This window comes from Battus philenor, unplaced genomic scaffold, assembly GCF_028537555.1.
Source record: "Battus philenor isolate CCGP_79_NKW_IND1 unplaced genomic scaffold, ilBatPhil1.0.hap1 SCAF_10, whole genome shotgun sequence".
NCBI classification, from domain to species: Eukaryota; Metazoa; Arthropoda; class Insecta; order Lepidoptera; family Papilionidae; genus Battus; species Battus philenor.
The window spans coordinates 10,141,677-10,166,515 of record NW_027181662.1 but is presented as its reverse complement, the minus strand read 5'-3'; the positions used below and the strand labels follow the sequence as shown (position 1 = coordinate 10,166,515).

General features: G+C 32.4%; 1 protein-coding gene across 1 annotated transcript in view; it reads right to left on the bottom strand.

Moving 5' to 3' along the window:
* The window catches only part of LOC137925893 (homeotic protein ultrabithorax), a 142,596-nt gene extending 121,598 nt beyond the window's left edge, over nt 1-20,998 (bottom strand). Inside the window, exon 1 of the mRNA XM_068769375.1 lies at nt 20,029-20,998. Coding sequence (XP_068625476.1) covers nt 20,029-20,482 — 454 coding nt within the window. The 5' untranslated portion in view covers nt 20,483-20,998. The remainder of the gene's footprint in view (nt 1-20,028) is intronic.
* Nucleotides 20,999-24,839: the final 3,841 nt, after the last annotated feature.

Here is a 24,839-nt window from a genome sequence, read left to right as displayed (position 1 = left end):
GAGATAACTTTATTATTTAAATCTTCCAAAAACCTTTTAATTTTAATAAGATTATACTTTAGTACAATAGTTTAAATCTAAAAATATATATATAAAACCTCCTACAAAAACGAGTTTCACTATATTCCTAGTCACTAGCGTGTGGGCAACCGTTTGTATTTAAGTTTTTATTGAAACACGCATATTGCCTATTAATGCGTTGTATCTATTAGACAATATTTTGATTAATTACATCAAAACAATCGATTATTAGCCATTGCCGATCTATGTAGATAAAACATAAATTTGTTTATAAAATTTTGTTTGACATTTTGCAAGTTTGACGATGATTAGTATTTTTTTTTTCATTATAGACTCATTCAAGAATAATTTCCCCAGCAGCGTGTTGCGAGCAGCGCGACGCTATCGTGAATTAGTATCGTGTAATAAGTCGTAACGTGCCGTAGTCGGCGTACTCACGTGGGCACTTTTTATTGGGTCCTTGAACTTGTGTACAATTTGGACGGTCGATAATTCTAAGCGAAACACTGCCGCTGCCCCGGATGAGCGACGTTCACGACCAGTGACATCATTCTTACTATTACTACACGCCACTCATTGGATGCGACTACATTTGAACAAACAAAATTTTTAACTAAATTAAAGAGCACGTGTTTGCTCTACTTTTTTAAATTTCTAAGTTTTTCTATTAGTAATTGTAAACAAGTCTCTATTAGTCCACATAATCAATAGTTATTATAAAACAGAAAAAGATTATTTATTTGTATATGAGCACGAAACTTTTCTTAACACTATTATTGCACTATTAAATATTCGTTAACATTATTTTATCAGTGGAAAACAGTAAAGCAACATTGTTGTACAGACACAAGTGTTACTGCACAGCCTTGTACTTTGTTTTCTTTGAAAGATCACGGATCAAGGGCGAACAGGGTCGGGACAAACTGGAGGTGGTACCTACACGAACTTAATAGCTGTACCGTTGCTACGTGAAATGATTTATTGCATTGCAACATTTAATTCTTGTTCGAGAACAATTACCGGATTTTCGAAATGCGGCACTGAGACTCGTGTTGTCCGAACCAGGGCAGTTGAATTTTTGCCCTCAGGGAACGGAACGAAGTAATGCTAAAGCTTTATTTACGTCTCGATAATTAAAATTTAAAAGTCCTGTGTGTAAAAAAAACTTTAAATTCATCTAAAAACTTGCACGAAAAAATCGACCAAAAAAAACTGTAATGAATCCATAAAATAGTCTGTAACTCAAACTTTACATGTAAGTGTTTTTTTTTTTAATTATAAAATTGAAATATTTTTTATCTACATAGTTTCAATGAGATTAGCGGCTTTCTGGCAGTTAGTCTTGATTGCAAAATGTTGTCTAATGATTACAATTTAGTGTCTCTTTAATTTGGTAAACACCGCCAGTTGAAACGAATGATGGCTACTATCTTGTCATAGGTTGTCGATTACGAATACCGAGCAACATAAGATTATTTATTACAAAATCTAGGAGATCACCACATGCTTACTGCCGGAGTATATATAACATACCAAAGATCGTGTGCGTTGCCGGTTAGTTACTACATCATACACAAGAGTATTTAATTTAATCAAAACTGATTTAATTTTTAATATATATTGCATATAAAATTATTTTCGATTCTCTCAGTAAAGATCAGGTCACGTACTCATAATGACAATACAAATTACCGATCTTTGACTTCACGGGAACAATGGAGGTTGAGAACGCGAGATTTATGATGTGCTGCGATCGCCACACAGGCTGCACACTCATTATAAAGTAATGCAGATTGAGTTATAATTTTCAAAAGTTCTTTAATTAAACTATAGAACAAAAACAAATTTGATGCACAATATCTTACTCAGGTTGTCTTTCGACAAAAACTAAACAGTATCTTCTACATGTCTCTGTCGCGAGTTTATTTTAATCATCATAATTATTTAAATCGAAGAGCTCACACCATAGAAAGCAGCCTAAATCTAGCGTCGTCAGACGATCATAACAAGCCCTTTATCCACCTTGTCTCTCCTCTCCGGAATCTTATGACTCCAGCGGCCGTCTATGTTGGATACAGATCAATCGTCTTTCAACGACCGTCACACTATAGTTTGTGCACTTTGTGTGGAGGGGTTGTGTTCCACGCTGCGCTTTTCCATGGTCACTACTTCAGAATATTAAGGCTCCAGCGGCCATCCGTTCTGCGCACTATGTAGCCTGCCTACTGCTACTTCATCTAACCAATAGAGCTACGTCGGTTAATTAGGATTAATTATTTATATAATCCACAGTAAACTTCTTAAGTTTTTTCAACAGTCCTTAACCTCGTTCTCACAGTTCATAGAATTGTTGCTTCATTATAATCTACAATAATTTCAATTCATTAGTTCTTAAGTAGTTTCTATTAATCTTCATGTGGAAATTTTTCCGGTCATCTTTTCCATTTCTACATTGATATTACTTATTGACTTAGCTGGTTTTCGCACTGCATTCTTAACATAGTATCGAGTTGGATCGTCGGAAAAAAATATTAAATTAATTCAATACGGACCATAATTACAACAATGTTGTTCTATAATAGTTTTATGTAAAACATTTTGTTTCGAGATCTTTATCTTAAACTAATCACACTGCCTTAAGACTTCAATTTATTTTTATTCTTCTATTAATTATTGTTAATTAAACTAATTACTTGTTGCCCTCATAGAGGAAAATACACCTACGTCTAGGTTTTAGATTTTTTAAATGTATACACGCTGACTGGCTATAGTTGTAAAAGCTTTGAAGTTGTGAAAGAACATGTAATTTCCTGTCAATTGATATACAGTACACCATATTTAAATATAAATTGATACAGAAATATTAAATAACGTAATGATTATTCAGATAACTACATGATAAAGCTTATTATTATATAGATCCCAAAAGAATATGTACTCCAGAAGTTAATGGCCTGTCACATTCCATAAGAAATATTTAAAATTAAAATGTAATCATTATAAAGGTTGTAAAAGCTGCAAAGCTTCTTGCTAACAAATGAGATATATTTTGACTGCTATAAAGCTTTTCTATCTGTGACCAATAGACCTTAGTTCTTTTCCTGTTCACAGTGAGTTTAAAAGAATCCTAAAGACTTATATGCGTTTTAAAATTTAAATAATCAATAGGAAAACCTACCAATTACTCATTAAATTTGTAACAAATTTAAACTGAATAAAGAACTGTTTACTAACGTTTAGCTTTGGCGGATCACATGTCTATTTTATTTTCTATAAATTAGTGAAACGATAAAAGAAATTTAAGATAATATTATAAGTTAATATGAAGGTAAGTATACATCCCACAACATTCCATCGCTGGCCACGCTTTTAAAATAATTAAAAATCTTAAAAAATTAATAAAGAAATAAATCATAACTCGACATTAGTTACAAAGCCTCGCAATACATAAAAGTAAACGAACAGTAAAACGAATTTTTCATCTGACACATTTAATAATAAATTAAATGTAAAAAGAACTTGATGTTTCATTGTCATTATAAATGGTACAATATCATACTGAAAGCGCATATATGTAGTGGCGAAATGTAACAGTGTGGTGAAAACTTTTGATATATATATTATATTAGATATACCAATATTTTTTTAAATACGATTACAAACCCTTTCGTCTTTTGTAACAACTATTTTTCATTATTTAATACATAATGATTTTTTCACTGATAAATATTAAATTCCGAAGTGAAGTTATAACAAATGCAACCTTCATTTCACATTTTTTAACAATAACAAAAATAAGAATAATAATGTATTGTTGGTTTCTCTTAAAAATATCAACACATTGTTGGCTTCACAAAAAAGTGCCTAGAATAAATTCGGGACAACTGTCTTACCCGGATTTATTGTAGGCACTACACACACACTCACCTTACGACAAAAGTTAAGCATTTTTTCCACTGTAAAACATTTTTACGGTACCCTGTGTAAGTAATTGCTTTACCTGCACATTCATTTCAGAGTTTTGAACAGTATTTAGTTTTAACAAGTTAATACAAATTTCTTTATCAAATTTTAACGTTTATTCAAAATGTAATTGTATCTGTAAATTTATTACAAATAATTCTGCGAGTGTTAAAACATCATTTCTTCATTAAAAAAGAAAATGTTTTATAACATTAGGACTAAAGCGTATCATAAAACGCTTGTAACATCTGTGTCGATGCAATCAAACAGCTGATCCTATAAAATATTCCGTAAACATAACCCTCAATAAATGCACGGTCAAAGGCGAAACGCACACTGAACCAAAACATACGCTACAATATGAAAGCGTTCAGAGCTTGTATAATCTTGTTTTGAGTCTCGAGTTTTTATTATATTTTGTATTATTATATGATATATATTTACGTACATAGTGAATGTCGATTCGTAGGGCTAAGAGACATGAAATTGGAAGGAATATTCCTTTCGCCGATTAGAAGTCAGCTGAGTGATTTTATGAAATTTAACCCGCAAGTGGGATTACAAGCAATATTTCAGCTCTTATATTTAAACTCTTGCGGTTATAAAACATGGCCAGAATATTTTTGGATGTTATTGAATATTTATTTTTTATTTTTGCACGATTAAAAATACCACAGATGATGAAATTACTCACACAAAAGACAATGCGGGTTTCGCGAAGCAAGCGGTGTATAGCTAGTATATAATATATTTATCACTTTATCGGTAAATCTACCTAAAGAACGGATTCTAGAATATATCGGATTATTGTTTATAATATTCTAGTGCGACAATATGTTAAATATAAACTAATTGATGTTCACGTTCCAATATCGTTATCAAATTGATAAAGGCGCCAGCATCGGCCAGTATGCGGCAAGGCTAAGTCGTAAACAGTGCGTCTTACTGCGCCGCGCTCGGATCGCGACGTATAAACAACCCACCAGGTGCGAAGTTTATCTTAATTCAAGCTTCCGAACCAATTGAGGGTAGATTTCAGCAGCTTAATTGATACAATTAACAACCTCTCTACACGCCAAAGTCGTCCACCCTTTTTTAAAAAAAAATAAATCTTCAATTAACCTCAAAATTAAACTCCGAGATATTTTATCATATAAAATGATAAGTTGTACAAATATTATCATTAGTTTGTGATTGATATAGCCTGCCTATTACAACGTGATGCAGCCAAAGGTTTTACATTAAAAATTCTTGTACACGCTTTAATCTCTTAAACTACGTGTCCATCCTTAAATCATGTGTTTGGCAATTTAATATGCGCTTCGTTGATAAAACGAGTGGGCTTTAAAATATATATTCAATAATTTTAACTAAAAGGTGTCTTACTCGTACATATCTAATAATTCATAGGTTTAAAAGACATATTAAATTCAAATTTTCTAATTGTCAGCACTTCTTCACTTACAAAGCTTTTTCAAAACATTACTATTTACGTGAGTAAATAACATATGAATGTTGTTAGAATAAGTCTTTTTAAGTGTCAGCAATTATAATAATAATAATAATATTTTAAGATGACTTTACATGTGTCTATTTAATTTTAAAGGTGCGCAAGTAACAGTATTTCATTATTAAATAAATAAAAAATCTTTAATGATCCCTAGTCAAGTTTCTTACTCTAATAATTAAATGTACCCTGTACCGTGCAAACAGTTATGGACTAACATTGTATCTTTAGATACATTATTAGTTCCTTATAATAACAATCATTAGGATAAGTTGTGATTATTCTGAACTGAGCTCTTTCCAGAGACTATATACAGCATATCTTTAAATATTTGGATCTAACAACTTGATATATGCTATGCTCCGATTCTCTAGTTTCAGCTCTTGTCACAAAATTAAAAGGTTTTTAAAACGAACTAAATTTATAGTCTTAAATAGATAAGCACAAACACGTACACAAGATTTTGTTCAACAATTCTTTGTGACTACGATAATGATGTTATTAAAACCTAATTCATGTTATTAAAATGTACTTTCGGTACAAGAATCTGAAATTGATTTTCAAAACACAAGAAACAAGTTGAATTACTCAATATTGTAAATTATGCGTCTCATATAAAATTTTATTTTAGCATTGCTAGTACTGACCGAGCATATTGCTAATTTATTTAAATTATAGTTAATTAATTTAAATTTGATACGCGGTTTGCGTCGCTCTGCTCCCGCTATTTGATTGATACGGTTATAAACTTGACAGTTTTATATTTTCATTGGGTACAAAATCGCTCTCAAGTTCAGGTACTCATCGATAATTAATATACTTGTAATAAATAAGTAATTTATTCTTCAAATGATTAAGATACCTAATTAAAATTTGATCAAAGATTTTTACTTTAGTAAAAAACAGGATTTCTTTTTTAATTTCGAATTGATAACATCTTTCAAATAATATTTTGTTCTTCCTGTTTTATTCTGCATTTATATTTTAAAAATTATCTTTGCGAAAAAACGAAATTAAAAAGTGAAGAAGTACAATCGTATGAACAAATCATGTATGCGTGCTTTAATTTATCTATAGAGTATCCAATCACTCGGTTTTAAGAATATTAAAAAATAATAATATTTTGTATCAGTTTAAGTAACTTTTTAAATTTTATTAAAAATAAATTCTTTAAACTCGTAAAATGGTTTATTGTGTTATAATTACACAGTTTTCCCATTCAAATTACAATAGTCTTACAAAATGACCGGTCGATTAGCCGAGGAGTAAACTAGTGGTGAGGTTAGTTTGAGAGGTCAACGGGCCAAGGGAAGGAGACGGGGTCGGCACCCCATCCCGTCTAAGTTTTCAAATGCGTAAATGACTAGAAGGTATAAATTGCAGGCATACCTTATTACTGTTTAATTTACACATACAGGGTGATAACTCACTGGTGAAATATTGCATTAATGTACAGTTCATTTATCACCAAAGAGCTTTAAAGCTTTCACAAACTATTTTCAATCACCTGTATAAAGTAATCATTAAGAAAAATGTTCGATTATTTATTTTTCCTTTTGTAATGCGACAGGTCAATAAGGTATGGTAGTCATAGTCTACAGAGACAGATAGTAAACAATATTTAATTTTGGTTTGTAATAAATTTTTACAGAATTTCTAAAACGTTTTTTCTTACTATGCTATTGTTACGTAATTTATTATATCTAAAACCATCGATTATGATTCACCATTTTAAATCTTTCACGACAATAACCAATCACACTGTATATAAAAAAATATGTAAATAAATGGTAAATTTACGACTACTTATATATTTGATATTAATAATCAATTAGTGCTTTATAATTTCGGAAGTATATGATTAGAATTTTTTTTTTAGTTTTACTTATTCACGAACGATTCCAGTTCTTCTTTCAATAAAAATAAGATGACGGCGGAGTAATAGTTAAAATTTTAATTAAGTAATAATGAATGCATTACAGAGTTTTTCATGTGTGCGACTTTTACTACCAATGATTTATTACCTTGATCCATATAGAACCTGTTTGGTTCAGTAGAAAAGGCAGCTGAGAATATCAGTGCTATCGTAAAAATATTGATCGGAACAAACGATATATTCGACTTACAACTAAAATAAAGTTCTAAAATTTAAAAAAATAACGAACCTATTTTTAAATTTTGAAATTTGATATAATCTTTACAATAACATTTTACTAATAAAACATTAATATAGAAATAAACCTTATGCAATTTACATTTTCATCCGTAATATATGTTTTATTTTACAAAATGCATACTGTGAACGTAACTGCAGAAATATACACTATTTCTTCTTTTAAAACGGGTCACAAGATAGTTTGATTTCGTTTGTTTGGGGAGACATAATTTCACAGCGCGACTAGACCGTGCGCTCGCATTCATAACAGCGACGGTCTTTGACCTATACAAATAGCTAAAACACTGTGTAGATCACTTTAAAACAACTTAATATCGAAGGAAATATATTTACTTTCTTATCACGTATGGAGTATTGTTTAAGACGTCGTTTCAATACAGTTCCAGCGATAGGTGCGTATATTTTCATAGGTAATTTGAAGCCCATTATAAAATCGAGTTTAGCACACAGAGTGCGATCGTATTTTCCGTTGTAAACATGACGGCGAGGCGAATGTTTTATGTATAGCGGTTGCAATGCAGGAGGAAACTCTCATCAGAATTCTGCGTAGACCGTGATGATACCAGCATTCGTGCGCCGACAGCCGAGCGCATCTCCCGTGGCGCGTGTGAAAAAGTAAAAGCAAATCGTGTATTTTCAATTCGCGCAGACGTCTCACGTAATCAATACATTTTTTACACTATTAAAGTCCATTTATCAGCTTCGATGCCTTAGTCTAGTACACGAGTTGTCTGTCGCTGATACCATCAGTTTTTAGATCATACATATGTAAACAGGAAGGTAATATTGTATATATTTGCCCTATTCTTTTTGTTTATTTTTTAAAGATTAGAATTTGAAATTAAAATTATATTGATAGAATAGAAATATCAAAATCATTAAGTTGTACTGTCAGAATTAAATCAGTCTTGTTTTTTCTTATTGTCGAGTTATTGTTACTTTATGTTAGCTTAGCGTTAACTTAACATGAATCAGACATGTCTGTCCAGTAATCATTTAGGGTAAATATTCGGAATACGTGTATTTATATATATATAAACACTTAGTAACACGTAAACATTCGTAACAGGAAAATATGTTGTCAACCAAAATTCGATAAATATAAGTAAAATTTAGTAATAATATGGTATTGAAAATTATCATAGGCCGATGTCGTCGCACAATGGACTGACGACCGCCTCACATCATCAATGTGTCTGTTAGTTTGAACTTGAAGACTTGCAAGTTGTAACTGTGAGCACGTGAGCGCGTGTGGGCACGGTTGCCAAACAAATCCGTTGATTGCGAAGAGTAAATTGGCGAAACGTGTGTCGCATCGAATCGCATGTCCGTTCACTTTGATGCATCGCCGCCGTCGTATCGACTGCGGTAGGTCACGCTGCCTTAACGACTCGAACACGCTATATGCATAACGATCGTACACTTCACAACACTACGTGCAAGCAAGCGTTCGCGGCACTAGGCGCGGTGCAACCGTTGCAACGGACTCACCAAACAACACTAAGGGCGTCCGGAAATTACAATCTAAAGGACTCACCGCCGTAGATACGACTTGGATATCTTAATTTCGTACCTTTAATAAATTATAATTTACGACTGCGTTTTAAAACCAAACGCCGAGAAAAAAACGACCGCTATAATAGATACATTGATTTTTTTCGGCTCGCGTGTATCTTTTATGGAGTTAGGTCGGGCGTTTTGTCAGTTTGACCACTCACTGTTTTGGCGGTAGAGCGTAAGAACAATCGTCTCGCTCTAGTTTATTGCACCATTATAACTGTCGCAGCAGGTGCATTAGAAAACTTATTAAAGACAACTAATTATAAGCGAACGTAATTAAAAGGGTTCCGCGCTTTTCGCTAGGACAGCTTTCTCTATTGTTACGTGTAAAAACAATTACCTTCTTTTAATTAATTTATAACGGATGTGTTAGTGCTTAATGCAATTAATAATTTATGAAGCCAGACTGCCCGTTCATAATTAATACCAAGCGATAAGGAAACTCAGTAACCCGTACTTTGAGGATGTGAAAGGATGAGTCTACATTTTCAAATAACTGTGCTAATGATAGAAGTCGATGTTTGCACGAATGGGACGGCTATATTTTACAGTGTGCCCCTTTAGCTGGAAGGGTTTATTAGTTAAGTATGTGGTGGGGCCCCCATACATCATGAGCATCGGCGCCGGCGCAAGCTTTCTGTTCGATTCCCGCAGTGAATATTCAATTTTATAAACGATTGGAATGTTATAAAAATTGCGCTTGCGTCGCAATAATCTATGCAACAACAGCAATTCCTTTCGGTATAAATAATTAAAGATCATCAAAAAGATTTGCCATACTTCGGTGGTATTAGAACAGCGTTCGGACTTTCACCACTGCTTGATCGTAAAAAGAACAGTTCTAGCGTCAATAAAAATTTATAGATCGATAATTATCGAGATTCCTACCGAAATGGTGTGATAAAGTTTATTGGTCGTTAGGAGGAGAGGCGAATCCAATCAATGAATGGTGTGACGGATCGCACGGATTTGACGCGGATTTTAACTACTCCGGTACACGTCTGTACTACACGGACACCACAATTACAAAGTAGCGACGATGTAGACGAGTTCCACGTCGTAATTATTGTCTATCAATTGACTATTTTACTTAATACCTTGCACCTTTGAGATAACAAAAAGCTTAATTATATCGATTTTCACGCGATATCTAAACTGTTACCAATTAAAAACAATAAAAAAGTATAAAAAGTAACTGAAAAGGATGTTCTTTAGCAATTGGAAATAAGGCGATATTTTCACTATAACAGTTTCTAAATCTACTGTGGAAAAAAATACATTAATCTGTAAATGTGTTTATACTGATGAGACAGCTTCCGCGTCGAAATCTTTTAACGGTAAAAGTATCACGGTAAATCATTAAAATTTATTATAAAGTAAGCTTTATGCGCAAGTAATAAAAATAACTAAAATTTTATTGATCAATAGCAACTATTAATATTAGATTCTACTAAGTTTATGCAAATCACGCTAATATTTTATTCAATTCATTCTTACCCGAGTTTTACGAAAGAAGATTAACGCGAAAGCTATTGCGCTTAGATTATTTCGTGGAATTATTGCTTTATGGGAATATTTCACACTATTGTACGCCCGGTAAGGAAATCATTCCGTTAGAGGAAAACGCGGAAAATAGGAATAAAAACAAATTATACATTCAGTAGAAGTAAGAGGTGAAACGTGATAAATTCTTTGGATGATTCTACGATTATCATCATTTATCCATATGTTTACATTGGTTAATGACAGTTTGTTTTGGAACAAAAAAATGCTTAAAATAAAGTAGAACAAAACATTAATATAAAACATTAATTTCAAAGTTTAAATTTACTTAATAGTGTAATCAAAAACTGGGCACGATTTTCTGTATGAAGAAGAAGCAGGTCTAACACGATTAGCCGAATAGCTTAAAAAGAAGACGCATTACTGTTAGGAATGCTAGTTTCGGCACGAAGCCCTTTATATCAAGGAAATAACTTAGAATTTCCTAAAAGGTTTACGCTCAACGATTCTGAGTTTTATGTCTAGTTCAAAAGGTACAATATACTTGCACAATACAAAACACAAACATTTAACGCTGTTTACGAAAAGTGCACTTCTGTGCAAGGAAATAAAATTTAAATTTGCTTGTTTGTTTTAAAGCTTTGGCACGAAAAGAAAAGCTGGTGTATAACATTGATATTTATACGAAGTGTATTACCGTGCGCCGTTCATATGAAATTAAATATCGTTTAATAGTTTACTAAGAACGTGTTACCGCAATTGAAATTAGTTGTTACCGTATGCGTGATAAAATTTTGTCGTACTCCATTAATTTGCCTTAACTTACCGAGCGACACGTTCATGAATATTTTACATTTAAATTGGTCTTTGTTTCAATGTTCATTGCCGCGTATACTCTTAAATTAAATCAAATTAAACTCTCGTCAGCCGGCGATGTCTGATGATCGAATACGTTGTCTATAATTATAAGAAGTAGCAATGATAGGGGCCTTTATCCGAACGGTGCAATCAATGATAATTTAAATAGATAATGAAATTTAAATCGGCACAAGGAATTATATCCAAACAGTCGGCCATTCGAACCCGGGGTATCGTGCAAAATTATTAATTGGCGCGCACTCCTCAGCCGCCCCGCAGTACGACCAGAATCCGTGCGAAGCGAAGCGGTAATTCCCATGTATATAGACCTGACAAAATTTGATAATTCCCATAACCATACATGATCGATAACAACAACAAAAAATAGTTATATAGATATCTGTTTCTAATTTACCTGGACCAAAAATCCTTATGCGTGATGAATTAAAGTAAAAATAACGAAAATGTCCGCAAATGACTCTGTGTACATGCGGAAATCATCTTATGAATATCTAACGCATTATTAAATTGGTTTACATATAAAGACATATATTACAAGAATGATTTTAGTTTAGTTTAGTTTCTGTTTAATTACAGAGTTAAATAACGAAGATAAAATTATTATTTAAAATTAAAAATATCGATAAATCTCGGTTGAATGGTAATGAATATTCAAATTGTTATCTTTCATTTTTATTTTTTTAACGTCTACCGGTAATTAAAATGCATTAATTTTTTCGAAATTTGTTATCTTCTTTGGCTGTAAACTCAATTAATATGCGTACCGTTGTAACATTCTAATGTTTTATACATTGATGTGAATATATAAAAATACGAGGCCAACTACTTTCTGCCTTCCATTCCTTTTGAAATTCTAGTAAATGCAATTTGTATGCATTAGTGTTCTTTAAAGTTATATCTTAAGTACTATCTAAATATCTATTAAAGTGAAAACCAAATTTTGTAATTTTGTTAACAGAAGATTTAATTTCACCTACGTAGCCTTTTCAATGTCTACATTTAGTACAATGGTAGCCGTTAGAATTAAACATGAATAAAAATATAAATATAATTTTTTTTTCGAAAACTTTACGTGTTAAATAGTGATGGTAAACTAAATAACTAACCATTATTAAGATACACATTACAATTTAAACTAAATAGTTAAATGCTAAAAAGAGACTTCCGTGGAACTAATGATTTTTAATGCATCGCAATCTCGTAAACCGAGCGTGTCTCGTGCTCCTCGGGTGTTGTCTGTCTAGACGAGAGTGATATGTTGTCGTCTTAACATTTGCTGATAGCTTGCAATTTATAGAGAAGTTCCTCGACAATAAAATTTTTGTTACGTTTTATTGAATGTGTATTTTGCGTGTCGAAATTTGAGTTTTCAATAACGCAAAATGTAAATTAAAGTAATAATACGAGATCATACACCCTAGTATGATATAAATTATTATATTTATAAAGTGAATTAAATATCATTGGAATGGATACACAAAGTGCGATAACCGAAGTATTTATAAATGTTTATAAAGTTAACCTTAGCTTATAACAACAGTTGACAGATTATCGGACATTACACTGAGTGAACATGTGAAATCTTCGCTGCAACCCACACGAATAAACTATAACACGTACAATACGAAGGGACAAGTATCACTTCACAGCTGCGCACCTATGATCGATCTTTATACAAGATGGCCGTCGCCGTGGCGGGAACATGCGCTTACACACCTCCGCAAGCTTACTCGCTCCCTTTAATATTCACCATTTTGAAATTTATACAATGCACATAAATTCAAAGCGGATCTTGACGCAACGTACGTGTTAACCCGCTCACGTTTTTCGCCATACTAAACATTTTAAAAAGTCTTCAACAAAGTATTCAAAATTTTAAACCCATAAAACATATCTCCCCCATTATTAGTTTATGGGCTGCGACTGTTACCAGGGCTATTATACCGCTATTTTTGTGTGAATTCGTTGTTTATTTTGATTGTGTGCGGCGAGCGGGCCGGGCAATTGGGGTGCCATTATACAATACTCCTATTGAGTAGTTCCTTATATTGTTTTATAGGCTTATTATTGTTCAAGGTCCTTTCAGTTACGATCGTCGTAAAGGTGTTTCTTTTATGACTTTTGCGTAACCATGTTTTTTACCTAATTTAGTGAAAAGCCAAAGGTTTTTAACACAAATAGCAATTCTTGGAATACAACTTCAGTGTTTTATTATAAGAATGCGGTATAGATAATTGGTTAAAAAATATAGTTTTTGGCCGAATGAAATTCAATATCAAATATCTTTTACGTAAAGAAGCAAATAAAAAAAAAATAAAAAAACGACTTTGTTAATTTTATCATCTGTAGAATTGACGGTGTCTGGCCGAACCAAATGCAATTTCTTTTCAGAATAAATAAATCAATAAAATGAATCACGCAAATATAAATTAGTTCAATAACTTTGTAATATAAAGTGACATATTGGTGCTAAAGTAATTTAAAATAAAATATAGTTTTTTAAACTTTCACTTAAAGTCACGTATAAGTAAATAATCAATTATTTATGAATATTGTCTTAAACATGTAATAAAATTCAAAAACAATAATAGATGCTTTGACACGGACGCATAATAAATCTTTCATACGTCTTGAGTAATCTGCATTTATCGTTAAAGTTGAGACCCACCTCCCTGTCTATGCGTTTAAAAGTACTTGATTGGTCCTATAGATATTTTTTATTTATCCATGAATAGTTTATAAAACTAATTAACTTAATATTAATTTTTGAGGACGTTTTAAGACTAAAAACAATTATAATTAAAAAAACAATAATATCAATTGGTATATTTGGACTGAATAAAGTCTCCTCTACAGATATCTAACGCCTGACTTTCCATTACATTTAAGATCATATTTGTTACATTATAGAATTGAAAATCGTTTGCTTGCAATTGGATTAAACGTTCCAAGATTATAACTAAGAATTTTTTAAAACACACCGAATACAGTTAAAAATTTTCTTCACTATAAAATCATAGAATTTTTTTTAATAAACAAACAGAATATGACTTGAAATCAAGATAGACAAATATTTGGTTGTAATAAATAATTTAAAGTCTGTATGTAAATATTTGCACATGTATCAATACTGAATCAGTATTGCCCTTGGATCTGAACTAACATAAAGTAAATAAAAGAAGTAAAACAAGAATAGTAGCGTACTGGGAGTAAGCAACTAGGTAGTGATTACAATATCTCATTTCTCTTTAATAAAGAACCATTTAAAATGTATCGCCGCAAGCGAAATTCGGTCGCCAATTTCGAAACCTGTTTAGAAATTATAGGGTCAGGTCTTGTGTTAAGGTTAAGTTAGGTTTATATGCAAGGTAAAGGCGCAGCGCCTGTGATCTGCACTCACACTTAGGGGGATCAATTACATATTTAAACGCGTCCGCAGGGGTGACTCCTTCCTTACATGTACGTAAATAAATATATTTTTTTTTAAATATTTAAAAGAGATTATGCGAGTTCTGTAAATTTATTTTGTATGTATGATACAAAAACTATTTACATTTTTCTTAAACTGATTGCAAATATTTAGTAAATGTAACTTAATACCGTAAATATAAATTTAGTAAGTAACGAAAATTTACAGACGATTTTTTATTCAATAGTTGTTTCGTGTAAGTAATAACAGGAGCTCGAATAATCGAGAAATCAACGAAAACAGTGAGGTAACGAAAAATATGGAAGTTTCTTTTTATTTTTTTCTATAGAGACGCAAAAAATTATTGCAGAATATTCGAATTACATACTAACTATATCACTATAAAATCTAAATCACATAAAATAAAACTACTACAAATAAAAAAAATATATTACTTGAAATCATAAAGAATCCAACAGATGTCATACCAAAAGCTTCACAAGAAATTAAAAAAAAAGTAGATTAGAAATACTATAAAAATTATACAGAGTATTAGATTATTTAAGACACTCTCCATTAGATTTGCAAAAATCATCTGTATTGTAACAGAGTAGGGCACAATACAACTTTAAGGATTTGCTCCGTGCTGCAGACATCTGTATTTGACAGAGTTTTCTGATGTGCTGTTACACTTGATGAATCTTGTATAGAGGCACTCTCTGTTATTCCGGTTTTAATAAAGTGTAAACTTGCTGAATATTGACTCAGTATTATAAGTATTGCCTTTACAAATGCACACGATGACGTACACATAAATCTTTATTATACAGGCTGATGGGTTAAATGTGTTAAAGATTTAAAGGGATGAATGTACTTGTCTACAAATAACTTTAACACTTACACATCAACCTGTATAAAGTGATTACTCTGAAATATATTACATTAATTTATTTTTTACCGGAATACTACAGGCCAATAAGTTCTGAGAGTACAAAGTATGCAGGTACAGATTTTAAACAATTACGTTTTTTTATTATTTCTGTAACCATTGATTTTCAGATAGGGCGTATTGTATATTAATTGACAGGAAATGAGCTTTTACGCTCAAAACTAATCATCCTGGATGTAGGAAACTGAATATTAAAGAAGAAATATTAACGGTGGACTAACATATGCTGGGATATACGTGACGACAACGTTTACCAAAACGTAGAGTAGGAAATTATTTTACAATTAATATCGATAGATATTGAACTCAAAGACTGGCAATTAATGTTTGAGAAGACAGAGCGGAGACATTTTTAAACATCTCATATGAATAATAATGAGAGCTAAAATAAAAAGTCGTTACTATTAACAACGCGAGTAAAATGACCCACACGCGTTCAAACGAAACTGGTATTTATGTTTTAACATTTAACATGTACCGCAGCTCATGTAACGTTTAATTCAAATTGCTTTTTTTATCAACCGTTTGCAATGTTTTATGTATTGATAACTTAGATATGAGTAAACGTCGGTGGATTTCGTTTATTTTTTGGAAACGGTGACTGATTTTAACATTTTCTTAAGTGGTTTATACACTAATAACAATTTATTAATTTAAATTACGGGTTTTATCATAGACATCTCTCTAACATTGTCTTTTTATTGTTTTCAGATTTACAACCTGGGTAACGACGCTACATACTCTTATTGGAAAAAGTTATCAAATCACGACGGAGATTTAAAAAATATTTAATCGTTTATTTTTTCTTTTAGCAATAAATGTTTTCTTTCTATTTTACACTTAAACTAACATGTTAAATTATTTACATTTATTTATGTTAACGGAAAAATTAAATCAACATGGCCAATACATTTGAAATTGTGACTTCAATAATTTATCGCTTTATCAATAGACACCGATGTAATACACTAAAATACAACACACAAAAAAGATTTATGCAATACGTATTACTGTATTTTCCTGACAAATTAAAGATTTCTCTTCTATTTTTAAAATTATTTTTTTTTACATATCATTTAAAACATGTGAAATGTTGTAATGTTTAGTCAATTTAATTGTAACTGTTGGATTTATTTATTATTAACGTGTTTTAAAAATTGTTTTTTTTTGTTGCTTTAAAATTTTTATGCAGAAATAACAAAAACTTGAAATCATCCATCTACGCGCCGCACCGTCTTCCCACCGCGGGGAGAGCCGTTCAACGGACTGTCCTTAAGTATTATACAGTTCACGTCCTTGTATTGTTTTCGCAGGTTGCGTTGCGTGAAACCTTGAGTGAAATATAGCCGACGCAGCGACTACTAACTTAAGTTATATTTTTTTTTGGCCGCATTACTTAATTTTATCAAGTCGCATGAGTTATGAGAAGCGGGACCACACGCACCGTGTTAATTACGGTAGTGATATCCCCTCAGACCGACAAGCCTTCGATTCTTTTTGTATTTGGAATTCGAGTACAAATCGTGTAGGATTGAATCTTATTGGACCAATTCTTATGACGTAATGGATTCTTAAATATCATAAGAACTAATTGGAAATATGTTTTAATACATTTTCTTATTCATATTTAAAATATATTTATTCAAATAGGTATTTATACAAACTTTTGAATCGGAAATTATATATAAGTCGTAAGCTATCGCCGACTCGGAATGCCGATCTGCTGAGAAGAGCCGGACAGAAGCTCGTTTTTTTTTAAATTAAAATTAACAATGTAAACAAATTATAATATCAACCGTATAAATGAGTCTACAAACCAATTATCACGGATTTCAATCAACTAAAAACTTTTGCATAATATAAGATTCATTTATTAATATAATTTTAATTTTAGATTTGATAATAAGAAACAGATGTGTAATCTGAGACCCATGACGGATATGCAATATTCGTAATCAGTATCCTAGAGAAGTGTATTACTTTATCAATTTCAATAAATGGGTTATAGCTTAGTTTAATGCCTAGAATAGAAATATTTTGTATGTTGATCGGTCATCATGGAGTCCTAAAGTTAATAATAATGCGCCCAAACTAGACCGTGCCGTTGACCCGAGCGGGCGAAATGCGCGCGCGCCTGTTCCGAGGAGCGCTAAAATATCGCATTACAATTTGTATGTACTTGATACGTATATGTATTAATAAATTCGTTATATATATTACATTTGATTTGTACTTAAAACTAGAAAGGATGCTTGTAAATTGACTTAAGCGATTTGCTTATTTTTAATCAAGACTATTAAAAATTTCGGCTCGTTATTTAAAAATTTAACATGTTAAAGAATTAAATATTTAATATGATTGGATTAAGTCTGTGTCTTATTTTTGGAATATAAAATTATTTAATGTAATCCCATTTCCTATTGAATTTTTACTATAAATGACATGACATCTAAATTTAATTGCACTAATCAATCTATAACGGAGTGGTAATATAACTTTAATCAAGTTGCAGCAAGGTGCTCAAAAATTGAAACAATTTTTTGACGATTTTAAGGAAAATGCCGGATCACTACATTTTTTATGATCAGTTATTATATTTTTAATAAGCATTATTTTACTTATTAAATATTTTAACGAGTGAATTGTAATAATTATGTTAGTTTATTGGTAATTTATTTGTACAAGGAACGTCGGTCTCCGGACTTCTATTCTATTAGTGAGTTCTTATAGTGTTCAATTTATTTACTAAAAATACATTTATGTACATACAGAGCAATTTTTTTTAAAAAAATCATTGAGATAATATATAAAATTATTAACTATAGTAAAAACGCAATTTGAGTAAAAACTTTTAAACATTATTTCTAAGTACTTTTTAGTACTTTATTATGTAGTTCATGGTAAAATATTTGAAATAAATGGCTAAGCAAGATATAGTGAATAAATAAAATATAAGAATATTAAAAAATATTAATCATTATAAATATATATAAATAGGAAATATTAAACGTATTATGTGTAGAAGTGTTAATAATATACATGTTATAAAAATAATCAACGCATAATAAACCAATTCGAGTTGTACACTATTTGATATTAGAATAGATAAAAATCAAAAATTTTACTTTTAAATTACTAGATTATAATATTTTTAGTTAAGACATTAAAAATTATTTTAATTTTCGTTCATAAATAGGACTTGTAGAATATATTTTATGGACTGCATCAATCTTCTGTAAATAGTTTTTATTGTTATGTTTAAAAAGACATATTTATTTTGATGGCCGCAATAAATTATGAATGGCACTCAAATCTGTCGCACTAATAAGGTGTTAACGAGGGTCGTTCATTTTATGTGCGTTTTATTGATACTTCAGATATTATCGTTTGCTACCTCACGGAATTTAACGATTTTCTTATTGGTGTCTTATTGTAAACGTATTAGAGCTACATATAGGCCCGTTCATGAGAATAAAATTTCTACTGCGCCGTTTTAGGGCTGCAAATGACGTGAAGAATTTGGAATTTTTACTGATACTGATATATTATCTAATGGTGATCTATGTATTTTTTACGTTTTTACAAATTTTAATTTTACTTTTTAATTTCTTAAATTTGGGTAACTTTTTAAAATGATAAATGTTGAATCTTTATGAAAGTTTTATGACTGTTTTTATAAGTAGAATTAAGAGCAATAATAAAATTCCTCCAGAAATCTTAGACCTTTCTTTTCAGTTTTAAATCTAAAATTAAATTATGTTATGATATCAATTTTATTATAGCAATCATTTTTAGTTCATCAAACTTTTAACTCAGTTACGTTTTGTATTTAGAGGTATGTATCAAAAATTAATAAATTTTGATTAAAGAGTATATCTCTTGGGTTTCAAGCCGGCTCTTCTCAGCAGATCAGCATTCCGAGCTGGTTGTAGCTGACTAATAATTTTAAAATAATTGAGGATCAAAAGTGCTTGTAAATGCCTACTTCAATAAAGAGATTTCGAATAAGAATGATCAAAGGGTCAAAAAGTATGCTTGGGTAGAAAGTGTGAATAGCTTACCTGCTATAGCCATCCAAGGGTAGAAGGTGTGGTTGGTGGGTTGATGTTGGACGGGTTGCGCGCTGGCTGCGGCTCCGGGTAGAGCGCACTGGTTTCCCCAGGGCAGAGCCCGGCCCGGGCTAGAGGACTCGCTGTAGCGCGCTTCCGGGGTGCATGCGGCGGGCCTTACGAGAGCGCCCAAGCTCGAGCCCCAATCCTTGGCGCCGTAGCCGTTCTGGTCAGCGCCCGGTTTGGCGCAGTCTGCCTTGGCGTACTGCTGTTCCCCGGAGTAGAGCTTGCAGGCTGCCGCGACGGAGGCGTCGTAGGGCGAGTCCTGCGGACGCGGCTGGTGCAGCGCGTGCGGTTGCGCGTACGTCAGGCCAAGGGGGAAACCGCGGTACTGGTCGCCACCGCCGCCGCTCTGGTGGACCCCGTGCGCGCCATAGAAGCCGCCCTGCTCGAAGTACGAGTTCATCTTGAACAGTCCGGCACAGACGTCACTCAGTTCGGCACTTATGTCATCGCGGCCCGACTCGCTAAGATAACGCGAGTATGACTATTAATTTTATTGCCTATAAAACGTCACTTGAGCGTCATAATGGGCCTGCTAGTGATAAAGCGATTGCTGGTGTTTACGTTTTTGGTGGCTGGCGGTTGCGGCGGTCAGGGTTGGTCGTGTGTCGCGAGCGAAGTTTGTTGGTGCGAGCGTCGGGAGAATGTCGAGACGACCGGCGCGGCTCGGCTCACGCAGTCTACTGACACTGGCAGCAACACGCGCGCCGCCCCGCGCCGCCTGCCGCCGCTACTCCGACCATTGTTCCGTCCCCTTTTCGCTAATCACTATAAATATTATCAGTTACGCTCTCTTTTCTATTCCTTATCACACCGCGAGCACGTGGTTGCGGTAAAAAATCTCAAGTTCTTGTCTGGTTACCACTCAAAGTGTTAAGCCTTGTAATTGTGTTTTATATTTGTTTAAGTTTATTGTAAATAAAAATGAGAAAAGCTCGTAAATGTATTATCAAAAGTAACAAATAAAAAAAAAGTTGCGACAAAGCTCGGTATGACACGGAGTTAAGCCGCAAAAGTCGTAAACTCATAAACGTACAATTAGTGAAACGGTCGAGTAAAGAAAAGATTTTACAACCGCTCCTCAACCGGGCCACAATGAGCGCAGTATCGTAACAAGGTGCTGAATAGAGTGAGAAGTCGTAAAGATGATTATTATTTCTTCTACTACCTGTTTTTATGGCTGATATCGGCGTCGCTATCGCCCTTTACGCAAAACAAGCGCGCGCGAATGGGACGGTCGCTATTTGTGGAACGCGCGTAATCATGTCGAGCTCAAGTGATGTATAGCCGTCTTTGTCTAACGCTATAAGGCGCGTGCAGTTCGAAGCGCACTATTGAAGGGTAAACAATGGCGCATTATCGCAAGAGCACTCAGTTAGCGCGTCCAAATGAAGTCATCAAACGAATGAATGGCTGCTGGTACAGAGACACGCTCACATTTTTATTGCAAACACCTCTTTAAGCAAATACACAAAGATAAAAGGGCGGGATGTGCCACTGGAGATTTTTTTTTAAGTTACGCGCTATTTACAACCAATTTAGGATCGTAGACGTTCCCAAAGAGTTGGGTTGCTTCTGTTTTTTTAAAGATTACAAGTAATTATAGTAGTATTCTCTGAATGGTTCTTAATGCTCAGGTATGCGTTAAATAACCTGCACATGAAAAAATAATAAACGCACTAATGAAAGGAAACCTTACATACTAATTACTTTAAATTAACAACGCAGTGTAATTTTATTACAAAAGTTAAATTTGTAAAATGTTCAAAATTATTTCATTTAAAAAAACTGATATAACTAAAATGAGGGCGATTTTCATAACACCATAGTGCCTCAATCAAAAATTTAAATGTAATGAATTCCATTTTTAAAATTATTATGTAGTATGTCTAGTGTGTTTATACAGGTTGTAGCAGTTTACATTTTCTAGCTTGTCTGTAAGAATCTCTGAAGAAAATTAATACGTACACGAAGTTAGACAATTGGTAAATCATTGTCCATTTTCATTTTGAAAGCATTATTCTTTTCATGTTTCTGTTTTTTAATCATAAAGTTGGGCCAATCAAAGTTCGATACCAAACAGTTTTATTGCACGTTTTGAGATATAACTGCGTATCTTGACAAAATATGGAACAACTCGTGTACAGAAAGATCATCATCTACGGAGCTTACCAACCGAAATATCATTATATCTATTTATCGTTTCTGACCAGATGGACATTGGTAACATGTAACAGGACTACATCTAAAGAGACATGCTGCCTAGTAGATATTATGACCAATTGGACAAAGAAATCACGATAAATGAAAAGTAAAAATGTGAAAAATTTGAAACAATATTTGTTCAAAACGTCCGCTACATATTTCTAGTCGTAAATTATTTTCGCAAAACATCTATGCTAGATGGATGTGAAATAAAAAATGCAGAAGAAATTTATATTAAACATGTTATTTTATTTATATCATTCAATCTTGGTTTAAAATTTTATTTTACCATATTTAAGAATCGAAAAGATCTCTGAAATCTTCAGAAGACGACAGAACTTATGCTTGTACTTATAAATTTTGTTAACGGAATTCCTAGTGATTGTTAGGAGACAATCTCTACATTGCTCAGGATATCTACATAGATTATAATAGGAGAAAGGTATTGGACATATACAACTTCTCTTTCAATATTCCTTGGCAGCGCTTCTATACTTTCAGCAATGTATGATCAACCTTTGGTGAATGTATAAATGCGATTTTGAATATAAATTTAAAATAGTGCCGAAGCATCAAAATGCCTTTATGGGTACTAATAATGAAAAGAATATTAACAATTGTTGGGTCCTTGAGGTTAGTCCCTCCATGGAATGTTCACCGAAGCTATCTAAGAGCTCGGCGACCTCCCAATCAGGTAACATGTAGCGGTCATAGCAGAGGCTCTCCCGGTAGCCTTCAAGCTTTTCTATTTGAAAAGAGATCTTAGGCTAGGCGTACACGCCATGCCACCTCTTACCCGCGGAATCTGCAAATGTCATTTGGGCAGCAGCGAGTTTCCCATAAAAAAAAAACATGTATCATAAGATTTATATCGTTTGTGTGTGTATCATCAGATATTAAATAGTGTTTTATTATTTTATGACCATCCGCAAATATTTTTCAAGATTATAATGACATGGAAACCTAGAACGTTTTTTTTAAAAGTAAGATAAAAAAATATCTAAACCAATACAGTGTCACACATGCTTGAGAATCAAAGCTTTGCATATGTTGCCTTACTTACAGGGTGATTGGAAATAGGTGTACAATCTTTAAAGCTTCTTACTGACGAAATACAAAACGACATCTTAACACCATCTACTATTAAAAAAACCATTATTATTTTCAAGTTAGTAGATGAAATTTTTTTGTTACAAACAAAAAATAAATCGAATTTGTTTTACTTCATGGTAAATCATTGGTTTTAATATGCATATAACCGCACAATTCTAAGTGCATTATATGAGCAAGTTTGAAGGGGTCGGCAAACCGAAGCTCACGAGCGACGTGCATATTTTTGAGTATCTTTTTGTAGCTTTCTCAAAAGATGTTTAAAGAATTTTAAAAACATTTAAAAACTTACCTTAAGAAAAAAATGTAAACAGTTACAAGCTTCCCTTACCTTTAAAAGAAATGCTAGGAATCTTTATGTTATGTATATAGCGTATTACTATTTTTATTTAATAAAAAAAGTACAACAATGTCTCCATTAAAAAATGCTGTCTACTACTAATGTGTGTTGACGGTGATGACTTATGGCACTGAAACATGGACTCCCTTCAGGCCTCCTCAGCAAGCTCAAAGTAGCTTAATGAGCTATGAAGAAGGCCATGCTCGGGATTTTTCCACGAATTTTCAGGAAGGATAATTTCCATAATGAAAGTAACAGTTATTACCTAGTAGATTGGGAAGTTAATAACAGAACCGATGGCCGCAGTGGCCTTAAGTTTCTGGACTGGAGACCATGGTCTGGCAACCGCAGTGAAGAACGTCCATTTATGGTGGATACATGGTTAAGAACGTTGGAAGACACTAGAGGCAAGTCGCTACCGACTGTTGTCATTAAAGCAATAAGAGATTTTAAGTCAATAGCCTTTTGAAACAATTTCAATACATGGTTTTTTAAATTCGGCTTTTTTTAATAACAGATGACTGTCAAATCTGATATAAACTATACACTTATTTAAAAAAATTCTTATAAGTTCAAGCCACAATTACTAATAAGAATTAAATAAGAAATATTTCAGTTTTATTTTTTAACATACTTTAGTTTTATCAAATAAACCTTAATAACATTCTCGACATTGACGAAATTTTAAAAACGTATCTCTTTGTCAAAGTATTGTATCAATAGAAGTGTTTTTCTACAAGCTGTTCGTTGCTGTTTTTTCAATTAATTTCATTTCAGTTTTAATTTTTATCACTGATTAATCCAGTTTAAACGTCAAAACTCAATTACCGCCATACTTTAGTAATATTTCTTGTAAATAGATATACGTATCATGTTAACTATATAGACTTTTGTGGTCTATCGTCATATTATTGATGAGAAGTTACTATATAACTTTATTTTCATCCTATTAAGGCTATTTCGCGCATCATAATTGATTGTTTTAAATATAACTTTACTAAGAAATAATAATAGAAAGTTACAAGCAGAACGTCAAACTGAGTGTACACTTCACCGTATTCACTTACTACGCATTTTATCTTTTTTTGTAAGGGAATAAAAACTA